Source organism: Pungitius pungitius, chromosome 1 (genome assembly GCF_949316345.1).
Source record: "Pungitius pungitius chromosome 1, fPunPun2.1, whole genome shotgun sequence".
In the NCBI taxonomy this organism is placed as follows: domain Eukaryota; kingdom Metazoa; phylum Chordata; class Actinopteri; order Perciformes; family Gasterosteidae; genus Pungitius; species Pungitius pungitius.
Window position 1 is genome coordinate 9,004,988 of NC_084900.1, and position 24,230 is coordinate 9,029,217.

A 24,230-nucleotide genomic window follows, 5' to 3' on the forward strand; every position below is an offset into this window, starting at 1 on the left:
CAAGAAGTAAAATCTGGGAGATGTTGTTTTCCCTCCAGCTGAGAAACAGCACAGAAGGAAGAAGATAAAATGCTGATCCAACATGCAGCCTTTTAGGGGATCACATCCCAGACTCCCTGTCAAGCTTTAAACGAAAACTGATGTTTTCACAGCCTGAGATCAAACAGCTGACATAAAGCTGCTGGATAAAATATTGGACATGGGCATCATGTATTCCTTGAAAAGCCAAATAAAAATGGATGGATTTTTTTGGATACATCATAAACATTTTACTGAGCAAAATCTTCACCACACAGACTATGTAGCACATGCTTTATTGAGTTAATAAAAGTTATTCAAGGTAATAGTCTTTTCTTTCCATAGAGAATTCATAACACTATCTCACACAAAAAGTTCTCTTTTAAGTGAAACCAAATAGGAGCGAAGGTCAAATAATGGTTTTAAAGGTTTGATGTCGTGTGGAGTGCTGCACTAACAAAGTGAGCTGTCATCAATTCTCCAGAGCTTAAATCATTTATGAGTTTTCTGCAAATTGATCAGCTAGGATTTTCTTCTTTATAGAGTAAACACAAAATGTTTTACAGGATTTATTTGGAAATGAGGAATATTTGGTCACCAGTATTTATTTATTTCATTATTTAGTTATGAAATGGCAAACTGTTACACAATAGTGCAGCCAATGCTGTATACTTCACTGTATATCCCTTCATAATGCATTGATTCACCTTTTGGTCTGTGTCTGGAATGGACCAGACACACACCGTGAATATTGAATGAATACTAATATTGACTGTAGCTGCAATATGGTGGCTTGCCCCAATGTGGTGTTTGTGTGCAGCTGCGCATGTCTGTGTGGTTCCACTTGACAAAACCAACACCTTCGCAGGTCAAAGTGTAGTCTTCCAACGTTCACCTGCAGCTGCTCTTCATGTTAAAGGCCTCGCAGTCTGTGATTGATGGAACGAGCTGAGCAGCACAGACAGAGAGAGGGAGGCGGATGCATTTATTGAAGCGAATAAACGATGGATCAAGCGAGGGAAACGTAGGAAGCGAGAGAGCGTGAGAAAGAGAGGGAGAGAGAGAGAAATGAGCTGAATGTGCCACAGCAGTTTCCACCTGCAAAAATCAGGCTCGGGAACTGAAGCGGCGCTGCCTCAGACCGAGTGAGGAGCATCTCTGTGATGCTATCTGACGTGCCGTTATTGCCTCGCCTCGTTGAACGCTACATCCACACATGGTTCTGCACAAGTGGCCACATACGCGCACACATCTCTCGGATGTCTGCTTTTTTTTGTGTTTTTGGAAGCAAAATCAAAACATTTCTCTGCTATTCGGGCCGTTAAGTGAGTGATGTCACTGAAGAAAGGTGAGGTGTGTATGCCCAACACAATCATCGACACATCCAGGCGCTTTTTAAGTCAGGTTGGTGTCAAAGCAAAACTATTGCCTCTCCGATATTAGAGAGGAATCTGGTCTGGAAAACTTCCATTTTTTCTCTGAAGGCAAAGCACCAGGGATGGCTGGGTTAGATATTACACCTGTCGGAAAGGCGTGAGATAACACAGCCATGTGTCACAGAGCTGTAAAAGGTGGATGATTAGCTCAAATGGACAATGGCCGGTAGAGAAAAGGGAAAGGAAAGGGGTGGTTTCAAAATAAGACAGATAAAGAGAAGGAGGAAGGGGTCTTCCAGTCTTCTTCTCCTGCACCAGACCCAATGGCGTTGGACTTTGTCCTTCTGCACGGCCGGAACAAACCTGAGTGAATATTTTAGCCGGCCCACTGGTCTGTTAGCCATCCTCTTAAACCCTCACTCGGGAGGAAGGAGGGAGAGGAGGAAAAGGCAATGACCGGATGCCTGAGAAGAAAGGGGAGCAAAAAGCAACAGCAGAGCAGACAGAGGGGCGAGGAGAACGAAAGAGAAAAAACATTTTTTTTTTACCACATGACTACAACATATTTGTCACATTATGTGGATTGATACCAAAACAGATGTGGAGGAGAACAGCAGGAATCGGGCCAGCCGCATTCAGCGTGTGATGAGCGGCCTGCTGTTGTGTACTGGGGACATGAAACATGTGGATACGTACATGCATGGTAGGAAAACTTTCACAACACACTGTGACTGCTTTATCCCAACATGTTTTCTGAATTCTAATCTTCAACCCAATGATAAAATGTGTTATATACAATAATCATGAACAACATAATCTTAATAATATGCAGACAGCACTCTACCTCCAAAATTAAACATAATCATGATCCTGGTTCTGGTATAAAAAAAAACCTTACCTCCTTAAGTTGGGAGTAACAACTCTTTTTTTCGGGGGGGAATTGCTTCCTATTGTGTAAAAAACATTTTCTTTCTGTGTCCTCAGACAAGCCGTTTGTGCTGCAGCTGGCGGTGTGGGGCCTGAGAGGCGTGGCCAGAGTGATCCTGGCCAACAACCCGCTCAGCGGGGCTCTCATTCTGGCTGCACTGTTCTGGGCCTCCCCCTGGCAGGGCCTGCTGGGAACTCTGGGTGTACTGGCCTCTACGCTAACAGCTGTGATCATAGGACAAGACAGGTGGACTGATATGCCCACGTACAGAAACACACACTAATGGCATAGAAGCTCATAAAGGTGCTCATTAAACAATGATGTCTATTTTTAGGTAATCAAACATCATTAAAATCCTGTCTGTTGCCTGGAAGCCAAGTCGGGAACACTAGCTTAGAATTTGCACCACCTTACAACTAAAGGGGATTGAGTGTTCTACTTTTGTGAGAATTACAGCTCCATAACTGATGGGCTTGTCTTCAGCTACACCCACCGACTCACAATTCTTATTTCACCTAATGGCACAATATTTACTCTATGCCATGCACATAATAATATGCCAATATGCAATCATTGTCTGTTAAAACTGAACTTGTTTCATGGGCAGATGCCAGATATGATCTTGCAGAAAATCACTGAATGACACAAATGAAATGTGAATCTTTCTCTTTCTCTTTGTGTGTGTGTAGTGCTGAGGTGCAAGGAGGTCTCCATGGTTTTAATGGCATGTTGGTGTCTCTGCTGATGGGAGTGTTCAGCTCAGCAGGACCCTGGTACTGGTGGCTGCTGCTGCCTGTCTGCTTTGGCTCAGCTATATGGTGAGTTTGGTATGTTTTATCGAGAGCCATCACCTTATATTACGTATATTATTTTACCTTGTAAAAGGTAATTGGGCTTCGAGGGCCTTTTTAGCTCACAGAGTCTACAAATAGATTTCTCTGTCACATCACTGGTTTCCTCAATGGTTTAAACTGATTAAATGGCACCTATTCGAATTTTGGAAATTATTAAAAAAAAGATTTATATTTTCCAAAATTATGGAAACTTTATGTAAAATGTGTAACCAAGAAGACTAATTTCAATAAAGTAAACTGGTTGAACTCATTTTGTGGTATTTTTGCAGATTTTTGTATTTACTGTAATAATTCTATCCTGTCTCCAAGGGAACAGAGACACTTTTGCTGATGTTAATTGATCTAGACAAATAATAGATTTTTCACAGGTTTGCAGACTGAATGCTAATAAGGAAACACACTAATGGCTCTACTCCCACCGCACCATCAAGGTGTCCCTTCACCTGTAACATGCAGCAAGAGAGAAATGGATACCACAACGAATCCATTTTGAAAAGGCTCATTAGCTGGAATGTGAACACGTATCTGCAAAAAGCTTATGAACAAAAAGTAATCAGGAATCCCGCTCTACTCCCCCGTCCCCACTACCGCCCCCATCTCCAGTGTCTTTCTGTTCAGCGGACTCTCCCCGGTGTTGGATCGCTGGGACTTGCCTGTCGCAGTGTTCCCCTTCAACATCATTATTGTCCTTTACCTCCTTTGTACCGGCCCAGACAACCCTTACTTTCCGCACCACCCGGCCGCGCCCCCGGGGCTGACGGACCACAACGGCACCGAACTAAGCGCAATAGAGGTGAGATTAATAAAATATTTGTTCTTGAGGTTAAACAGAAGCCATTTTTTAATACTTGGCATTAATAATTCCACCATCAGATATCAGATGTGGTACATGTGATGTACATACAGATCTTCAGATGATGTCTACTTTAGTAACGTTTTCAGACATAAAACGAAAAAGCTTGGAACTTCATCAGCTAATTCACCGGTCATCAGACGTTCACGTTACAAGAGCTGTCCAGATGTCCCCTGCAGGGATGTTGAAGATACTGAGGTTAATTTTGTCACGGTTTAGGTTTTCTTGTTTTATTTTGTAGTCTCATGTCTCTTGTGTCCCTGGGGTAACTTTTACTTCCTGCCTTGTCCTGTCTTCCCTGGTGATTGTCTGCAGTGCCCATGATTGTTTCTACCTGTGTCCAATCACCTGCACAACTCTCTTGTGTATTTAAGCCCTGTGTGTCTCGTGTCCTTTGCCGTGTCATTGTTACATGTTACATCACACAAGAAGACGCCTCAACAATCTAATTCATTTGAGTTGTGGAGCATAGATGTACTAAACGTATCATCATTGTAGAAGCCTGCTCTGACTGCTCCATCCAGGAATTGAATTTAATTCTATTGAATTAAATAATGTCTCCTTTTAAAAAAAGCACGCTTCCCTGCTCAAATGGAAGGTAAAGAAACAAAATGATCATTAGTAGTCTCAAAGGGAACTGTTGGAAGCGACTGGATCGTTTTTACAAGACAAACACCGAGCTGAACCAAGGGCAGTTATCTTCCGTTTGTCTGCCATGTTGCACCCAAAGCGAACAAGTGACTAATTGGAGCCAAACTATGAGTCATCAGTTACCAAGCAACAGTTACTGTGGGCGATTCTGTTCATAAATTAGCCCTAACGGTTTTTAATTGAATATTCTTAGTGATTGAAGCTCACAGTGGAGGTAAGGCATTCAACGTAGGGTCTGAGAGTGCAAACAATATTCAGAATGTGCGATGTACAGGGTAGTCTTTGTCAGTCCGGTTTCCAGGAAGGAAATACTGAGGTTGATTTAATAGCTGCTGTTACCTTTTGAAAGAATTAGCAGTAAAGCCAGAGGGCCTATTTGCTGCTGATGTCACCTTGATTTAAAATGCAAGCTCTAGAAAATAAAAAGGTTACTCTGATACACCAAATGGAAATGTACTGCTGTCACCTAGGACTGTTACTCATGAGACTTTGGCAAAAAGAATGCACTCTCACCAGCTGCTGCAGTCTGCTTTGATCTCTGAGAGCCAGCTGGCATCTCAATGCTGAAAGAGCAACCATTTGGAAACAGACTGAACTAATGTGATCCATTATTTCCCTCCAATGAAAACTTTCTCCCTCTTTTTTTCACTTCCCTCCATCTGTCCGTCTCTGGCCTCTTTTAACGCTATTCTTTTCACTTCATAAATTCTCTTTGGTTTGTTGCTTGGGGGATCTGAAAGCTTTTAAATACTTCCTCCTTAATGTCTTTGGCTCTCTTCCCCCCAGTCTGTGCTCTGCCATTCAATCCTTCCTCCGTCTCACTGGATCTTTTTTCATCAATTGGCCTCTTTTATCCTTTTCTCTCCATTATGAATCAATTAACAATTAACCGCTGGTAACCTTTTATTCATTATAATTACAATTTTTTTTTTACATTTCCTTCTCTTTTACCGCTTCTATTGTCCCATTTTTCTTTTCTCCTTTTTTTCTTCACCGCTCTCCATTTCTTCTTTTTTTCCTTCCCCCGCCTCCCGTCTATTTTCTGGCTCTTTCCAGCGATGGGTGTGACGTAGGTCCTATTTATATTTAATGTCTTCAGCATTCACTGCTGAGGAGGGCGCTCTGGCTGCACAACTACAACAGCATACTTTCACGCACAAAGAGTTTGTCTGCCTGCGATATAATTAAACACCATTCATGAAATATGCGTGACATGCAGATGCATCACAATAAATGATGTGCCTTTGTAAGTACTGTGATGCCACGATAGGAAGGGTCATCAATGGGAGATATTTCCTTTCTGTGGTTGCAGCAGAGACTACAACCCATCATGGCCACTGGTTAAAAGACTACAATTACCCTAGTCAGCAGGGCAGCAGGAGCAACGGCTGCTGCTGGGTTCATTACCCTAAGAATGCAGAACACAAACGAGCAGAATCAGGATGCACGCAAGAGGAAGAGGAGGGGCTCATTATGTGATGGTCAAGACAAGTAATGTAACTGAGAACTGATTACTGTACTAAGATGGGGGAGGTATATTCTTAGGAGTCTGCATGCGACATAGGAAGGGAAGCCATATCTCAACGGCTCAATGACTTCTGAGTGCTCTTCCACAGTTTGAAGGTTGTTCCTGCCAGAAAAACATGTTGTTGTACAAAGTACTAAAAATGTGTTTTTTTCCATGCTATTGAGTAGAATCCACAAATTATCATTATATTTTTGCGAGTTTGCTACATACTATATAAAATCTCTCTATATTAATTTAAAATGTGCTTAATTATATAATCCTCCCATGCTCTTTTCTGTCTTGCCCAGGTTACACGTGGCATCCTTCTGGGTGTGGGTCAGATCTTTGCCTGTGGAGCTTTGTGGCCCTCCCTCCTCATCCTCGGGGCTGTTCTGCTCTACTCTCCCCTGCTGGCCGCTCACGCTCTGCTGGGATCAGCAGTGGGAACGATAGCTGGTTTGTCTCCGCCTGAGTATTCATGTGTCCGTGGGGGAGAGTTAGCAAAGTGAGGATGTCATAATGTTCTCTTCAAGGGCGTTTGTTACTGTTCTGACCTCATACAATGGTTGGTGTCTTTCTGGTGGAAATAATCTGGGTTAAAGTTAAACATTTCCAGTGTCAATGGGCATCTTTTTTAATAAATTTTAAGTCTCAGTGAATAGATGCACTATGTAACATTTGGCTTTGGGTATCTGTGTTTAGACGGAAACGAAAACATTTTAGACATGCATCTAGTCATGGGGAGTACTTCTCAGCCTGTGAAAACAGTTGTGTAATAATGTCCTTTGTGGCTTTGGCGGAGCTTTGTGTTTGAGAAATAAGCAATCAGGCGAGTACTGATAACCACTGGCTTATGTACGAATATACACACCTGTGGCTGAGGGAGTCGTCTAAATCTATCACTATGACTATTCAGGTTGAGAGAGAGAGAAAGAGACATGCTCGATGTTTAAAAGATTTCAGCCCCTTCCGTCTGCAGGAGACAGTGTCCTAAAATACTTTGGTGTGTGTGTTTTCAATTATGACTCATACTGTAAGAAACAGAAGTGGAGTGAGCTCATATAAGACATACTTGTAGAAACACATGGTAACAGTAGCGGGCCCACACACACACACACACACACGCTGCTGCAATAAAAAAACAGTGTCATCAAAGAGATGGAATCTAATGACGTTTCTTAGCCAACACAGACAATGTGAATCCACAATCACAAAAACCTCTCTATGAGTCATTACTTTTGCAACCGTCTCATTCGTCTCCATCTTTTGGACTGACTTTTTGTCTTCAGTTTAATCGTTTTTCTTCAAGGACGAAGCTGAGGTGAAACACCAGAGGGCATTCAGGCAGACAGCCGATATTAAGAGTTGTGGGCATCCCCGATGAATGTCAGGGGAAATCACTGTGATTGTCTATGAGGAATCTCATAGAAAACCCAACAAGAAAACCCAAACCGTGACAATCTCATCACCTTGTTGATGCTGCATTCCTTATATGTGAGAAGGAGCCAGAATGACAGAGATACAGTTGCATGGGTCACACTGAGAGTGGCAAGAGACACCGAATTGGCCTGCGACAAGCACAATGAGGCTATACTGTACTTCGAGCTGCCACTCAAAGCAAAGTGGCGTAAACTATTCCCATAAGGGTTTTCCAGAGCAGTGGATCAGGGGCTTTGTGTAGACTAGAGCCTTCCACTGCGCATTCATGTTTTTGGGGAAAAATGTAGGATCAAAAACAATGTAGGATGTAGGATCAAAAACAATAGGGAAGAAAATGTAGGGCTAATGGAGAAGTCAACCTGGGTTTACCGTTTTATAGCTTTCTATTTATCATTTGACAAGAGATAAAAGGCATTTGTGAAGTTACAAACTGAAATCTGCATCCCTGGTTTGACATCCTGGAAATGCAGCAGCAGGGCTCAATGTGCTCCTGTAACACACGTATAGCTGCTGTAGAACACACATGCCATAATACGGGGATCAGAAATGACATTACGTTTTGATAACTTTAATCTGTGTTTTTTTTTATCAAGAAAGTACTTACCGAGAATTACTAATTATCTTAGAACTAAGATGGTGACCATGGTAACCATTTCCCACCATCACCATATTGGCATATTACCATTTAGCACAGAGTACCACCGTGTTCTAATAAATCCTCATAAAGCCACTAACCTTTATACAGTAAGTTAAATGATATAGCAATAATATAAAACACAAACTGTATTGGCACACTACTAAAAGCATTGGAAACATTCACAGAGAAAGAGGATTGCGGCAGAAAGTATTCATTCATTCATTGTACAGTATACTGTATAGTAGAGAGGAAATTAGCTGTATCCAGTTTTCCAGGAATAGCAAAGGCCAGTGAGTATGCAGGTATTCACTGTGGTTTAATGCAGGCAGCAACTGGACAAGAGGAGAGGAGATGATATGCTGCCTTTGATATGATAACAACTCTCTGACTCATTATATTTGCATAGACGCTATTGGACGGGGAGTGATGCACACGCACACACACACACACACACACACACACACACACACACACACACACAAATAAGTATACATACACAGAAATTTAGAAAAACAGTAAAAAATGTTCCTCCGGGCCTTCCCTGCCACATGGCCATTAGTCTTCAATGACACCCTTGTGTGGGCAGGGAAAGGCGTGGGGGAGACTGGAGTGGGGAAGGGACAGAGGGAAAAACTGGAAATGCAAAAGGGGAAATGTTGATGGTGACCAGGAAGATGGAGAGGAAGACAATGAAGTGTGGAAAGGGGAAGAGAGGAGTGTTTATAAGCAGAGGAGGGAGGCTGTGAAAGAGAAAAAAACAAACTGAGTGGAAAGAGGGAGAGGAGGATGGCAGAGTAGCCCAGAGAGACAGTGAGGAGGCAGTAGTGGGGTGTGGTCACTGCGATACAGGACCAGACTGCTAAACTGCAATGCCTGGTAACAAGGGAACCACAGCACAGTGTGACGGTCAATTAACCACCATTAATCTGAGACGGATATACGATGATATTGCATTTATACCGCTGACATTCTCCCTATCCATCTCTTGTTCAGCATTGATAGCTAAAGGTTTGGCTGCTATGTAGTGTATGGTTTGAAAGACCTTTTTTAACCAAGATGGGACAATGCAAATGACAGTAGTGGCTTCACACACAATTAAGTTAAGGATAATTCTCTCCCACTCCCCTAGGAGCATGTTCAACTTAATACCCGCTTTCAGCAAATAGTGGGCTATGCTGGACACTTTTTTTGTAGTCAGACAGCATTCAGTCATTGTTCATGCTATTGCTCTTACAGAGGAAAGGTAAAAATACATTTCTGCTTTAAGGGTCATATTCCTACAAATATAAGTACTGAATATATCAAGGAAATGTTCAGCAAGCTTTAAAGATGATTTCTTTCTGCAGCTGAGCAGTGGCAGCAGCCTCTGGGTGGGGCCATAGGACTGATGGCCTCTGATTACACACACACACACACACACACACATAGATGCAGTGTTTTCCCTTGCAGCTTGGTTTGCGGTGGGAGGCAGAAATACCCCAAAATGCTAAAGATTGCTGATCTCATCTACACAATGACGCCGTTTATTATGTTAATCCTTACCTGTTCAATTGCAAGCAATGCAATATATGCACTGCTCTGGTAGGTTTCCTCTTTGTCAATTATAATGTGATAGAAATGATCAATTCTTAGGTTGTCAGTGTTGAGGAAAGCTATTGTAAAGGTGTTTATAATGTTTTGTTTTGCAATATTTCATACTCATTGCACTCAAGAGTATTGTAAGCACAAATTGGAAATGCTCCTACAAAATATGGTTTGGTTTAAATAATCATATTCACCAAATAACACCCTTTGACAACCCCCAAAAATGGTGATGTGAGAGCTGAACTCAATTGTGTGTCAGTAGTTCCCCATGACATCACTGTTCGGTGTGGTTGTAGGTGCAGCACAGCAATGTCCTGACTCCAACCAGCAGTGAAGCTGTCTGTATCTGCAGTGTGCTCCTTGCTGCTTCTGAATGAGGCTTGCCAGCCTTTGCGGCTGATCTCTGTGGCCCAACTCTTTTTGATGACATCCTTATTCTCCATCCTGTGCGTGTTGAGAGACACGCTGCATCTGGAGCTTTAAGACCAGCGGAGAAAAGGTTGATTCTGGTATCACCGATATTTCTTTGGAGTCTGGCTAAAATTCATCAGACATTGACCTGCTGATCACACACACAAGGCTCTGCAGCACTACCAACTAAGAAACTGGATGATGAAATCAGCACTGGCATTGTTATTTTACTGTAATTACTTCTTATTCCAGGGATTTGTCTTCTCATTGAGAGCTTCTTCATTTTATCATGCCCTCATTTCTCATTACTACTTTCAGTGAAATAAAAACATTGAATGTAGTGGCTTACTGCAGAGGAGCCACGCATTTCCTCTATCATGCCCTACCCATCATCACCACATGGGATTGTGGCTGAATGCAGTCTTTTGCAAAGGAAAAATGCAATAGACAAAGGAGATGAATTACATCTCAGCTCCTCCTTAGTGCTGCATCACTTCCTGGTTCTGTTAGGATGTGAGGTAATTGAGAGGGCAAATCAACATTTCCTTATTAGGGTACAGTGCATGCAAACTACAATTTGAACTGAAGACAACCTCACAGGAGTGTGTGTCTAGCGCCACCATGTGGACAATGCTTCTTTTACAGTCAAATATCCGCATGCGTGTGTATTTACGTTCACACCAGTGACTCATTGTTTTTATGTAAAGGTTTAACTCTCACTTGGTGCGTGTCTGTGTGTGTGTGATTGTTTGATAGGTCTATCCATGGCGGTGCGTCATGAATCTCTGTACTCAGGCCTGTCGGGGTTTAATGGATCCCTGGGCTGCATGGCTGTTGGGGGACTCTTCTTCACCTTCAGCTGGAGGACACACCTCTTTGCCATCGCCAGCGGTAACGCACAAGCTCACGCAATACCTGCCATATATTGTGCATAACGACAGTGTAGGTGATCTCACATAAATAATTAATTGAAGTAGAACGACTGTAAAACACTTAGATCAAAACTTAAAGCTAATAGTGCTGAAACTAATGGTGTTCTCATATTGTCTCTGTCCAGGGTGCTGAAACACTCACATGCAAAGCAATGTACTGTATATCACATTGACAATAATGCTCGAACAAAACAAATAAACACCATTTAGAGCCTACAAAATCTTAAACTTTGAATCCTTTAAACAGGTTAGTGTATGTACATGTGAAGAGTGAAGAGTCGTATGGGGTTCTATTGATATTTCACATTTTTCCGACTACATAAGAGACTCGATGCAGCAACATTGCTCCGGCATTTTTCTGCGGAACTAAAGAAACTTGAACTCAGTTAGCAACAAATGTTTGTAATTGGTTAATAGTTCCTGTCCGTATGAGGCTTGATTTGATATAGTTGTTTTAGACTAGGCTGTCCTGTCTCATTGTGTCCTCATACATGAATACAGCAAAAATTAAAAATCATTCAAATACATTCATGTGTCTGAAATTGCAGCGGGGAGCACCGTAAGCATTAGTGCTGACCTGTTTGCCAGGTAGCAAATCTACTCACATTAGGTAAATTGGTGTTAATTGTGGCTTTCAGTTTTTCTCCGTAACAAGGTTAACTGCAGCCAACATCCGTACCTGTTACTGTATATATGTCAGCAAGAGATGAAGTAAGTCCATTGGGAATGTATTTGGCCTAATTTCTTCTCCTCTGTGCGCAGCCTTCCTCTCTGCGTATGCTGACATCGCTCTGAGCAATCTGCTGGGAACGGTAGGTACACACACCTCAAGCCGTATGTGTATGAAGCAGCAACATTTTGTGAACATTTTTCACTTTCTGGTATTGAATGATTTATTCAGATAGGTTAACTAAACATTAACAGCAATTGGGCTGTTGTATCCCTGCAAACTTTACATGTTTAGAGTCTTTATCACGCACACTGTTCTCCTTCACCCTCTTATTCATTAACATATTTCCTTCTCTAGGTCGGACTGCCAGCCTGCAGTTGGGCAGCTACTCTGACAGCTACACTCATGTTGCTGCTGACCGGCAGTTTAGCAGCATACCGCATCCCGATGGGTCAAGTCATGGCCCCAGAGCACAACCTACGCTTCCCACGGCAATGGGAAGCTGGAAACACTGCAGACATGGAGAGCACAGATGTATAACGTATTGTATCAGTACTTTTCTGTAGGATGAGCAGGACTAGAGAAAGTTATAACATTTTAGGAATTGATTGTATCAATAATAACCTTTTACAAGGTATAATAACAAATAACAGCCATTTAAGGGGAAAGAGAAAACATTTTAATAGTCATGGAATGAACAAGTCAGTTCAGTTATTGCCAATAGAAACCCAAACTGAATTCAACAGTGGTTATTTTTAACCCCTTCATTGACCCTGTAAAGACGCACAACAGTAGAGCACATGAACAACAGACACAAATGCAGAAAGACAGTGAGTACACACAGATGAAATGAGATGTGAGTGGTCAGCTGCCTCGGACAGGAAGTAAAAGGCAACCGTTTAATTCTTGAATCATAATTATGATTTTTAAATAAATTATTTTAAAATATAAAGTGAAGATGTTCCGTTGTTCATTAATTGATTTAGTATTTTTTGTCATAGTGCCCTATGTTACCTGTGTAAATTATTTTGCATATTTCCCATCAACATCTGTGACACCAAACACAAACAACAATACACCCCAGTTTAATGTAAAATGTTAAAATCTCATTTGAAAGGTTGTTTTTTTCCATTTATGTGAAGTCCACAAACAATACCCTCTAAAATGTTGCTTTACGTCATGCAATTCTATCTTAGTGCTTACAGGTTTTTATGTTGTACTGGGTTTTAAGTTCCTGTACTGGTTCTTTCATCACAAACTACCTCACAGACAATGGTGACGAGGTTGGTATCGAGACGAAACATACGAAAGTGACTCTCTGTCTGTGATTGATCAAGCAGGATAATACAAAAAGAAGAAAAAGTAGAAATATAAATACTAGCACAAACAGTACTTTTCTTTTAAGCTGCATTACAAAAAATGAACATTCATAGTTCTACTTTCATTTGAAGATCTGATTGTGAGTGCTCTTGTGCTTCTTTTAGAATGACGGTGTGTGTCTGCTTGTGTTCATAATGGTTCTGAAGGAAGGCAGAATGAATCTTAATTGGTATATATGCGTACACTTTGCACAAACACATTCAAAGGACCCACACAACACCGTGCATACTCATTGCTGATGATTACAGTATCTAAAAATCAATTTAGGGAGGTATTTATTATATCCAATTGAAAGTGTAAACCGATATGTGTATGTGGGTGTCTTTGTGTTTAATGTACGTATCGGCATGATTTCTTTCATGCACAATCTCTTTGAATATATCATTTTGATTTTGATGAATTTTAGCGTACATGCACTCACATCTTCTTGGGTTGTCTTTTTAGCTTTAATGGCTGAGAAATGTCCAATGAAAGATTTTCATTAATGTTGCTATGTTAGACCATTCCACTGAAATAAATGTCTGTTTGCATCAATGTCTGTATACAGCACATGTAATCTTATTACGTGACCGCTTTGTCTTTTATAATGTTTTGTTCTTCATGCATGTAAACAATCATCTAAAGTAATCAAGTGCAAACAGTGACGCTGTGCGTGCGTCCAGTCTGCAGTCAGACGCTATTAAAACAACAGGACAGGAGCTAGAAAACAACATCCTTACTTTAAAAATGAATTGTATCGCTTATGAACAAAATAGAGGGAGCAGAGCCCACCGGAAGGGATTGTTCTCTGTCAGTTTTAAGGAGTCATGTAAAATTATGTCTACACTTCATTTGAGCAACTCAATACACTCATGTCTGTCTGGTAAATAGGAAGCTTCAAAGTTTGGTCCAGGAAACCAAAACAATGAGTGAAGACGATATTGAGTTGTATGATGACTTGTTGTAGAATTCTTTGTAACATGACTAAACCTAGTAATCCGTAGCCTGGGGTTCAAATCCGAGAAGAGATTCTCACAACTCTGTGGAATGTTGGACTCGATGCTTATTTTATAACATTGAATCCTTCAGAATGCTTAGTATGCTTCCCCATTACTGCAGCCACACAGATTCAAGGGAGGTCCAGGAAAGTCTGTTAAAAAAGACTTAACTTCTTGACAGACATGTGTATTTGTGCATGTGTATTTACTGTTTGGGTGCAACGAGTCGGGTGTGTGTTTATTTTCACAGCAGCCTCCCCAACACCACTCCCTCTCTGCTCCTGGCTTCTCCTCTGAGGATCTCCAGGAAGCCCAGTTTTGTCAAGAACTCCAGCCTCTGGCGGTCTGTTGGCTGCACCTCGCAGAACACACCCTGAGAACCTACATACACAGGCAAGAAAGACCAATTAAGATCTTTTCCCCCGTCATACAAAAGAATGCATCACAAATACTCATGGTTAAAGGCAGAGGGTCATGTAAAAAGAAATGCATAATAGAGAACCTGTCATGGAACATTTTTCAAAATACAGCAATTCAACATTCAGGACTAGTGCCGGCACCGAAGCAAGTAAGTAAATAATTCAAAAGGACTGAATGCAATGGTAGAAATCATCTACAGGCAGCATATTTGGTAGATGCTCCTCTTAGCTTTGAGCCGGTGAACGTATTGCATGCCGCAGAGGTAATACGACGTAAATATTTTCCACAACATTTCATGCTGTACCATATACTTCCCTTTCAAGTTGACCCAACGTGATGGCTAATGAGTCCGCACCCTGTCCTTACCGTTGGCCTTGAGTGCAGTGAGGACGGCGGTGAGCAGGGTGCGGCTGACGCTGACGTCCACGAGCTCCGGCAGGGCGTCCAGTCGAAGCTGAGAGGGGAAGTGATAGAGGAGAGAGTCGGGGTACTCTCCCTGGTCCTCCTCCATCAGCTTGATCAGTTCCTACACAGAGGACAGCAGTGACACATGGACATTTGACCAATGTGTTGCTGATAAGTAAAACCCTGAAAGTTAACCCTGTCCTATTCCACTTATTTTCCCTGTCAGTTTGATGGAAGGTTGTGGAGAAGCCTCTGCCGCGCACATTCCTTTGTTGCTGTAGTTTGTAACAGCTGCCACTAGATGCTACTAAGGAGACACATTTTACGGATCACAGCTTATAAGAACTTGCAAGAAAAGCAAAGCATGAGTAACAAATCTTGTTGCAATAATAAGCAAGTATATTAAATATTGCTCTTGTGTTCCCTGTGGCTGCAGTGTGAATGATGTCAGCGTCCACCATGACGCACGGAGTGGGCAAACAAGTCCTCCACAGATGTCAGCGGCTGACAGAGCCTGGTGGTGAGCAACACCACCTGGTCGGTTTGGCTCTTTCCTTGAGATCAGTTTGTCGTGAAGCGACACTGTAACTAAGTACGTTGTTAACTCCCGTTAATAACAAAGACAAAGCACGAATGTAAGTGCGATGATTTCACAATTGAAAATATTTGATACGTCGTATTTAGGGGACCTGGAAACATTATTCTGCTGAAGTTCACCGCTAATTTTCCCTGTTTACCTGTGTGTGCAATTCACTTCCAAGTAGATTATTAGTCAGTCACAGAGGGAGCCAGACGGTGTGTGATGGGTGTAACTAAGGGTATGTCCATACACTCCAGTGCCCTATGTTAGAATACTTTTAGTAGGAACAAAAAAAGGGTTGTATAATGACTCCTTCCTCTCCACATATTCACCTGTGTGCTGGGGTGAGTGTTGCCCCCTTTATGTGGGTACTTGTCCCTCATGGCAGGCATCCAACTGGCCTGGCACCGTTTGGCAAACGAGCGGACATCCAAGATGCCCAACACACAGCCACACACACCCAGCTCGTCCTCCAGGATGAAGCAGTACTCGGGGCACAACGACAGGCATGGTCCAAAACATCTACGGAAATGAAAAGACATAACTCATTTAAAAATGTGTGTATATGTGAGTGTAGCACTCAAATACTATATATGTCTGTCGAGGATGTGTTTTGCGATGCAGACAATTCCTTTCCCTCTCAGTTTCACAAACACACCTATCTCCAACGATGTCCGGGTGAGCAACACTGGACTCTTGACCGCCCTGATTCCTCAGGTGGAGTTGGCGCACCATCCGATACATCTCCAACTACACACACACACACACAAAATAAAAAAGAACTGTAAAAACATTATTTCATTTTCCCTGTTGTTAAACACACCTCTTTGACATCAATGATATTGTAAAAACAATAACATGTAGGTTTACCTTGTCTTTGCTGTGGTAGGGCCTGATGTTATAAAGACGAGAGGTAGGGAAGAGAGGAGGAGGATGAGTGAAGAGTTCATTGTTGCTGCCTATTGGGAGAAGCATCTACACACCACACACACATACACAAACAAACAAAGACGTTAATCAGTCATAAACGGTTTGGACTTCAATGACACATATTCATATATTCATAATTTAATAATAAAAACGTGCATAAAAAAAGGAGGATTGATTCATAAAATGTGTGGAATATGACATGCAAACACACCCTACCTGCACCTCCCCAGAAACGCCCCCTTTGAATGCCCACGGTTCAGATTCCACTCCCAGCAGGTCTGCCCCTGTGGTCTTCCCACACACTACCACAAACCAGAATTGATTGTCAGTCGGGTGACATCATGTGGATCGGGCCAATAACAAGCCAGTGCAGATTGTAAATTGTTGCACAGCCAAATCAAGTTTAAACATTTGTGCCGTAGACACAGCAAAAGTGTGCCATTTTTGTACAGCAGCTCCCAAAGAGGTTTAAATGCTTCAATAATTTTTTTTAAGTATAAGGGTGGCTCAGCCATCACTGCCCTATTATCGGATGAGCATCATTAAGCCAATACTGCAAGATAATGATTGGATTTGGGGTTAATATTGGAAACCTTTTCAATTGAGTTGTGTTGTTGATAAGAATGATTTATGCAGAAGAGGCTACTTGTAGTTACTTAGTTCATGTATAAACAGGGAGATGAGAATTTCAAAGGTCATGCTTACTTACAGTGGAAGCAGTCCCTCCAGGTGCCTTGGGGGGAACTTTCACTCAACACTCGTCCATCTGAGTGAGATAGGTTGGTGGTTGGTATATCACTCCTATAATATACTGAACTATACTACCTAAACTACAGAACTAACATTCTATTTAGCATCGAAGATCAAGCAAAGCATAGTACAGTGTTTAACAGCATAGCAATTGTATGACAAAAGTAACCAGTTAAGCACATTATATTATTTCGTATTCCCATAGATCACTTATTCTCTTTCGCTCACCCAGCCAGCATATGAATGCTTTTGCCACAAGAGCCGTGTTCCTCAGATCCCACACATAAGGGTAAAGGTCATAAAGCACAGCCCTGTTGGCCCCCCCCACCACGCTGCAGTGAAGCTGTGCGATGTCTTCACACAGGGACAGGACCCTGGAGGAGCGGCCACGCCACTCATCCATCTGAGGACACACAAAGTAATTTATTTATGAACCAACGCGCCACACAATTAGAACCCAATCGGCACAAAAGACGCCGACCTTCTGAGGCGTCGTCTTCTTGCTGTTGGCGCTGACCAGGTGGCAGTTTCCTTTCAGCCAGGTCAGATCCTGCAACAGTTTCTGGGCAGACGTGCCGTGCTCGTGGGGCAGATAATAAAGACCAACCAGCAGCTGCACCTGGGACTCACTTAGCAGGTCCTTCCCACCACAAAGCCCCCAACTCTGGCCTTTCTGACCCCTCCCGCCGCAAGAGGCTGCGTAAGGCCTGGGTCCTTGAGTTTGGTGATTGATTGATTGATTTGGCTGGTTTGGCCTCTTCCTTTCCCCCTCTCGTCCCTCCGTCTCTCCCTTGACTGGCGACGACGGCGGTGAACTGGAGATCAGGGGAAATACAGGGAGCTTGGCCACGGCAGGCGGGCCTCTGAGGGCGGAAGGGCAGTCGGATCTGTCGGGAGTTTTGCAGCGAGTTGTTGAAACGGAGGCCCGCTGGTCTGCTCGAGTGCTCTGCCGACCTGTTGTCAATAGCAAATGTTGTACATGAATGTTACATTGTAACCAAAAGACATTTGAATATGTGGAAACCTTCAAAATGTCAGTTAGTTGTCACCAGTGCTGACACAATGCAACTAACGTATAAAACAAGACAGTGACTGAGCAGGTAGATTATTTAAGACACCGCTCTAAATCCTAGTGTTTTACCTGCTTGTAGTGGTTGGTTGAGTTCCTCCATCCAATCATGTAGTGCAGCAGACAGCGCTTTATCAGGACAGTATTCACACTCTTCATCTAGAACACAAATAGTATTGCATGATTATACATACAGTACAGCTACAATACAGTTGCGAAAACCACTTGAATTAATTTGTGCATGAATCAGTTCATTGCATTGCAGTTTGTACATTATCTTCACACTCACACATACATCTACTCTGCTTTTCTGTAATTCTGGTTTTTAATTTTTTTAGACAAATTTTGACAGCTCTCAAAACCAAAGATTGAATCTAGTAATTACTTCCCACTCTACTCTCACAGTCATGCAAATATTAAAATGCCTCTTTCATTTCTATCTATAGGCTGGTCTCCACTTTTCTCATCCCTTCCCTTGATGGTTATTTGTCCTTCAGCCCTACGCTTTGTTTCTGCTCCAATAGATGACGATTCATAAAATTGGTAAATTGTACAACTCCGTACAAGGTCAATATTTTAAATTCTTCTATGACAGCAACTGCTCATAAAGTAACTTGTCCAGGAAAACAGATGCCGCTTTAATTCCCACAAATTCATTTACATGCTAAGTACTATCAGACAGAATTGTGTTAGTTGCCAAGCAACACCGGCTTGTTGCACAATTTTTCCAGGAAGCAATGGGACTAACTGTTCATGGCCTTGATCTGGCAGAACCAACATTAGCTTATTAACTTGGGACATATCCTGTCTTATCCCTGCTACTTCCTCTGCCTTCCAACTGCTTATTAATATTTTCCCCTTTCTGCCTCACCTTTCCCCTCCTCTTTTCCAGCTCTGAACCAGCTCCCCAGGGAATGTAGAGGGATGTAGTTGGCTTCAAACTCGCAGTTTGGGTTGAGCAAGAGGCCTCTCAGGTGGCTCCTCAGCTGAGGCTCTCTTCCCTTAAAAGGCCCCAAGAAGAGACGTCGGGAGTCATAGTCATTAGCGTGCAGGTTGTCCCAGATGAGCGGGGGGCGCTGGAGGACGGACTCCACCTCGGCCAGGCAATCGACCGACAGCTTCCTGGAGATGACCTTACTGCCTGTGGGGCCGAGGGTGAAGGGAAAAGGTTAAAAAAAAGCCAGAAAGGTTTTCTCTAAAAACACACATTCAAATCTGTAAGATCATAAAGGGGACCCTTAAATGAGAAAAAGCGATTGGTGACTGGTTATGCTGGGACCAAACAGGTAGAGCGGACTGGTTGTATTAGGTAATGACAATGAATGAGTTAAGCAGTCAAGCCTGGACCAGATTGAAGAGGTCTTGCTGATGCTCAAGACTAACAGAACACCGTTTAAGATGGATGAGTACAACAAACTCACTGAACTCTCCCCAAATGAGAACATCAACCACCGCTTTGTTGCCAAGCAACAAACCAAAGTGCGTGCGCAACATTGTGTCTATAAACTAGGCAGCGTCTCCTTTGCTGCATGTTTGTTCGTGGCTGCAGCCGCTGTGGAGTTTATACTGTGTTTACATCTCTGTAGCTTAATAGTGCCACCATTGTGTCCATAGATCATTCTTATGATCAGTTTATTATATTTGAGGCTACACTAAGGAATGTGGTTGTGTAGGCAATTTATCATTCATAATCTGTTGTATGCTAAGGCTGCCAAGTGCCTTCTTTGAAAAGTTGTTTTTTAGGTTTCATGTTAGTGGCTTGTAGTACTCTCTACCTCCACCTAGCTCACAAATAGTTACAAAAATAAAAACAAGAGGCAAAAGGCCTTCGGGGGAAATTAAAGTGTAGACCAGATGTGCATTTAAATGGTTTTCTTCAATTGCACTTTGTGTGTTCTTCTATTAGCCAGGAGGTTTTCTGTGTCTCACCCGTCCATATCACTGTTATGTCGGGTAGCAGATCCTCTCCGATAGTCTGCAGGTAGGGAGACTTTGATACACTGGGAGAACACAGAGAACCACAGTACTCTACAGGGAGTGAGAAACAGAGGTGTGTGTCATTTTCAGTGAATATCTGCACACGTCAAATTTGACATGGCCCTGTAGGCCACAACTTCGGTCAGGACTCCTACCTGTGGGGCAGAAGAGGAAGACGGGCGGTTCCCCCAAAAAGCGATAAATGTCATTGGTTACAGTGACCTGAGCATGAGCGAATGAAGAAAAGTTCTCCCTGTCCGCCTGACACATGGAGTGATCGATGTCATCAAACAGAATGGCAAATGCCTCGCAACCCAGGTCTGATACCTGGAGGGAGAGAAGAGGTTGTGTGTGAGAGGGACAACATGTTTGGATCATATCCTCATTGTCCCACATACCTGTCTCAGCTTGCGTTTGAGTAGCGTCAAGTCACAGGATGATGAGAAGACAATGTCCTGACCAGGAGACAGGGCGTAAACAAACCTCTGGCCTCTCGACTGGGCCTCTTTAATAAGAGTACGCAACTGACCTGAGAGCAGGAGGGGAGGAGAGGCAATATCTTGAATTACAAATTCATGATGGGACAAAATGAGACTCAGCAGTCAGGGTTTTCTGAAAAATGCTAAAACTACTCTTCTATCAGACTTAGTGAGACTTGGATGTTCTTACCTTCCTCTTCTTGGGAGTAGACTTCTCGCCACAACAGTCTGTGTTTCAGGTCATCCTTCGGTCCATACAAGTAGGTGTTCAACCCCCAACTTTGCATCCTGGCACAAAGACGTGAACATGGGAGGTAAGGGAATGAACCTATTGAATGAAGTGTAGGTCTAACCATGACATTAACCACTACATATACAGTACCAGTCAAACGTTTGTACAAAGCTTTTAATCTATGACAACTGGCAAGAACTGCAACTAGTCTAACATATCTAAATATATATGTGTATATATATATATCAAGCCATATGCCATATGCTTAGCTCGGTCATGTAAGTAAGAGCCCTGGAAAGACTGAGGAGAAGCTGAGAAAGTGGCAGTGGACGCAAGGAGGAAAAAATAAAAACAGAAAGAAAATAAATCTACTGTATTGATTGTGGTGCCCATGATCAGTTACAGGAAATGACTTGCTAAATCATAAATAAAGCATAGTACTAGAAGTGAAATAATAACTTCATCACACACACACAAACACACACACACAAAAAGATGACTATTGCCCTCTCAGTACATGGACCAGCTCTTATCGTCCTCGTTTTTTGTGGGTGGCCTGGTGCTCACTCTCTTCCTGCTTCTCTTCCTGAACAGATGGTGTCGCCTCCACAAAGCAAACACACATATCAGATAAACAAACACACTCACATACACACACACACACACACACAGTAATCAACCAAACTTATGCAACTTATTGTGTTAACACTCTTGATTCCAAAAAAGACGAGCTATAAATAATCCTGGATCCCACACAAAGCTTAATGGGTTCGTCCTGGTAATGCATGTATCACCCAGAAATCAATAGACATTTAGGGCCACATTACAGTAACTTTGTTAGTGTTACTGATTGTATGTTCTTATAACAGATATATATTATACAATCATTTGGACTGCATCTCCAAGAGCAGAGAAAAGCAGAGAGCGGAGGGAACAACATATCTCAAGGGATGTAGTCGGTTTGTCACTATTGGCTACAAAACTGTGTCACAGTTCCCAAAAGGCACTTTTGTCGTTTCACTTTGTAGGATCAGTGTGTCATCAACAATTAATTGGTCCCATACTAACTACAAGGTGACATGGGGTAAAATAAATGCACTTGAAAAAGAAACGCCACATCCTTCATTTGTTTATCAGTTCATATTCGGTCCGCTTGGTACTGTTATAGAGGCCTGCAACTGGATTCAGCCCACAGGCTTCAGGTTAATTCACAAAATATACATCTATCTATCAGTTACTGAAGAGCTATCAAGGCATTGGTGTGAGAAACAAACCGGTTTATTAAGACATGGGCACTTGTCCTCACATGCAGAATGGTACATACATGTGAGCAGACACTGGTTTTGTTCAGTTTGCAGACTTACCATTGGAAGAGAACCTTCCTCTGATCCATAGTCCAAGGCCGGCCATAGAAACCTGCGGGGAAATAAATATCGTATGGATATTCTTCTCCAAACGCATCTTATATCCGTATGCACATATGCATGATCACTGAACATGCACCTTGGCATGTATCGTATCTGTGACTGTACCATTCTTTTCAGTGGCAAGCTCTGCTCCAATTATTCACAAAGTAGGACTGTTATCAGCGACTGGACACAGCTACCGTCCTGAATGCATGAGCACATGAAACGATGCAAGCTCTTCTTCTGCTCGCTTGGTCACACCCCCTCTGCGTTTGGCCGAGACATAATTAATCTCCAGCCGCACTCCCCATCACATTTTTTCTATATTTAGAAAAGGTAGCGTATCCAATGTCCCTCTCTCTACATTGTGAATAAGTCTGCAATGTGTGTGTGTGTGTGTGTGTGTTAGTGCTGCATCTTCTTTCATACTTTTAATATCACTGATATATATTTCAACAGGGCCACATCGCAAAAGGTTGTGAAATGATCTATTATGGGAATCATGGAGTTAAGACAATGGACAAAGAGAGTGAAACAATTTAATTGAAACATTTTTCCAACAAAAGCTATATATTTTAGGTTAAAACCTTAAGGTCTGGTAAATGGTAAAAGGTCTGAAATGTGGATGTTTTTTTCCTATTGTCAGTAATTTCATGGACTTCATTATTCTAATAATTAGCAATGATAAAAGGCACTTATTTCAAAACCATTATGAGCATTCCGGTCATTTTTTGGCTTTGTTGTTACCAGTGCTGACAAGGCATCTTTCTAAATCAAATCAATCAAATAATATATAGGGCTAAAAACAGATCTGGCATATCCCCTATTCTAGCTTCTGATCTTCATTATCTTTATCTTTATTATGTATTTATTGGGACTTCCTTCATGTTTCATCACAATCATCACACGACTATCCTATCACAGCATCTCTATCATGTCCAGCCACCATTATTCTAATTACCATCTCAGTCAGCATATCCTTTTTTTCACCAATATTCTCATCATCACTCCTTCCTCATTTCCACTGTCATCATCTTCATGTGCACCAGCTATCACCCAGAGTTTTCATTTCGTCTGGCTGCAGCCTTGGAGCCAGGATACTGAATCTTTTTCATTGCCCGCTCTTTGAGCTCCACTTCAAGCCTGACCGCTCATCAACACATCATCTCATGAAAGACCTTTACATCCTTTCCACGTCAGTGTGCATACACGCATAACCATTCTTCGGCTGCAGACGTGAACAAACAAGGATGATATGTAGGTCAAACGGTGATCTATTCAAACATCGTGTCCCCAAGGTAAGAGGGGGGAAAAAAACAGGATCTTACCTTCCACCACCCCACAAAGAAACTGCTTCTTCTCCTCCATGCTGTCCTCGGCCCCGCTGCCTCCCTCCGCTTCCAGTCGGCCCCTATCCAGGGAGGGAGGACGAGGTGCTCTCCCCGTCTGTATGCTCAGAGACCGGATCTCTTCTTCATGCTTCTCCTCGCTGCGCCTCTCCCTCGTCCTTTCGCCTCTCCTCCCCTGGGCTGTCGTGCTGCGTTCACGCGCTCAGCGAAAGCACGTGTTTTCTAGCACTAAATCTTCCCTAAACGTATTACTGTAACCAGAAGGAGCCTGACGAAGAGGTCGCTTTGGTGTTGAGTTTATTCGTCGAAAATGTATTTTAATATAGATAACCCGTACATACTAACGTACTTTCTGCTGCGGGGTCAGCGAGGCGTAGATAAATTGTTGATTGTTACATATGGTAAATTGGATTTC

General features: G+C 42.5%; 2 protein-coding genes across 2 annotated transcripts; one reads left to right on the top strand and one right to left on the bottom strand.

Moving 5' to 3' along the window:
• Positions 1-695: 695 nt before the first annotated feature.
• On the top strand, positions 696-13,248 carry si:dkey-183c6.7 (urea transporter 2). The gene is made up of 8 exons (XM_037479279.2): positions 696-2,097; positions 2,379-2,568; positions 3,012-3,140; positions 3,780-3,969; positions 6,496-6,643; positions 11,016-11,150; positions 11,954-12,003; positions 12,219-13,248. The coding sequence occupies exons 1-8, from the start codon at positions 1,971-1,973 to the stop codon at positions 12,399-12,401; spliced, it is 1,152 nt and encodes a 383-aa protein (XP_037335176.1). The 5' UTR covers positions 696-1,970; the 3' UTR covers positions 12,402-13,248.
• Positions 13,249-13,397: 149 nt separating this feature from the next.
• On the bottom strand, positions 13,398-24,028 carry si:dkey-183c6.8 (protein O-GlcNAcase). The gene is made up of 17 exons (XM_037479277.2): positions 23,795-24,028; positions 22,425-22,476; positions 21,019-21,116; positions 20,748-20,878; positions 20,505-20,676; positions 20,302-20,400; positions 19,244-19,513; positions 18,445-18,531; positions 17,785-18,257; positions 17,532-17,706; positions 17,263-17,319; positions 16,770-16,855; positions 16,494-16,598; positions 16,282-16,373; positions 15,956-16,145; positions 15,005-15,164; positions 13,398-14,599 (listed from the first exon to the last, which is right to left on the bottom strand). Exons 1-17 carry the CDS (start codon positions 23,832-23,834, stop codon positions 14,463-14,465), a joined length of 2,424 nt encoding a protein of 807 aa, XP_037335174.2. The 5' UTR covers positions 23,835-24,028; the 3' UTR covers positions 13,398-14,462.
• Between the last annotated feature and the right edge of the window lie 202 nt (positions 24,029-24,230).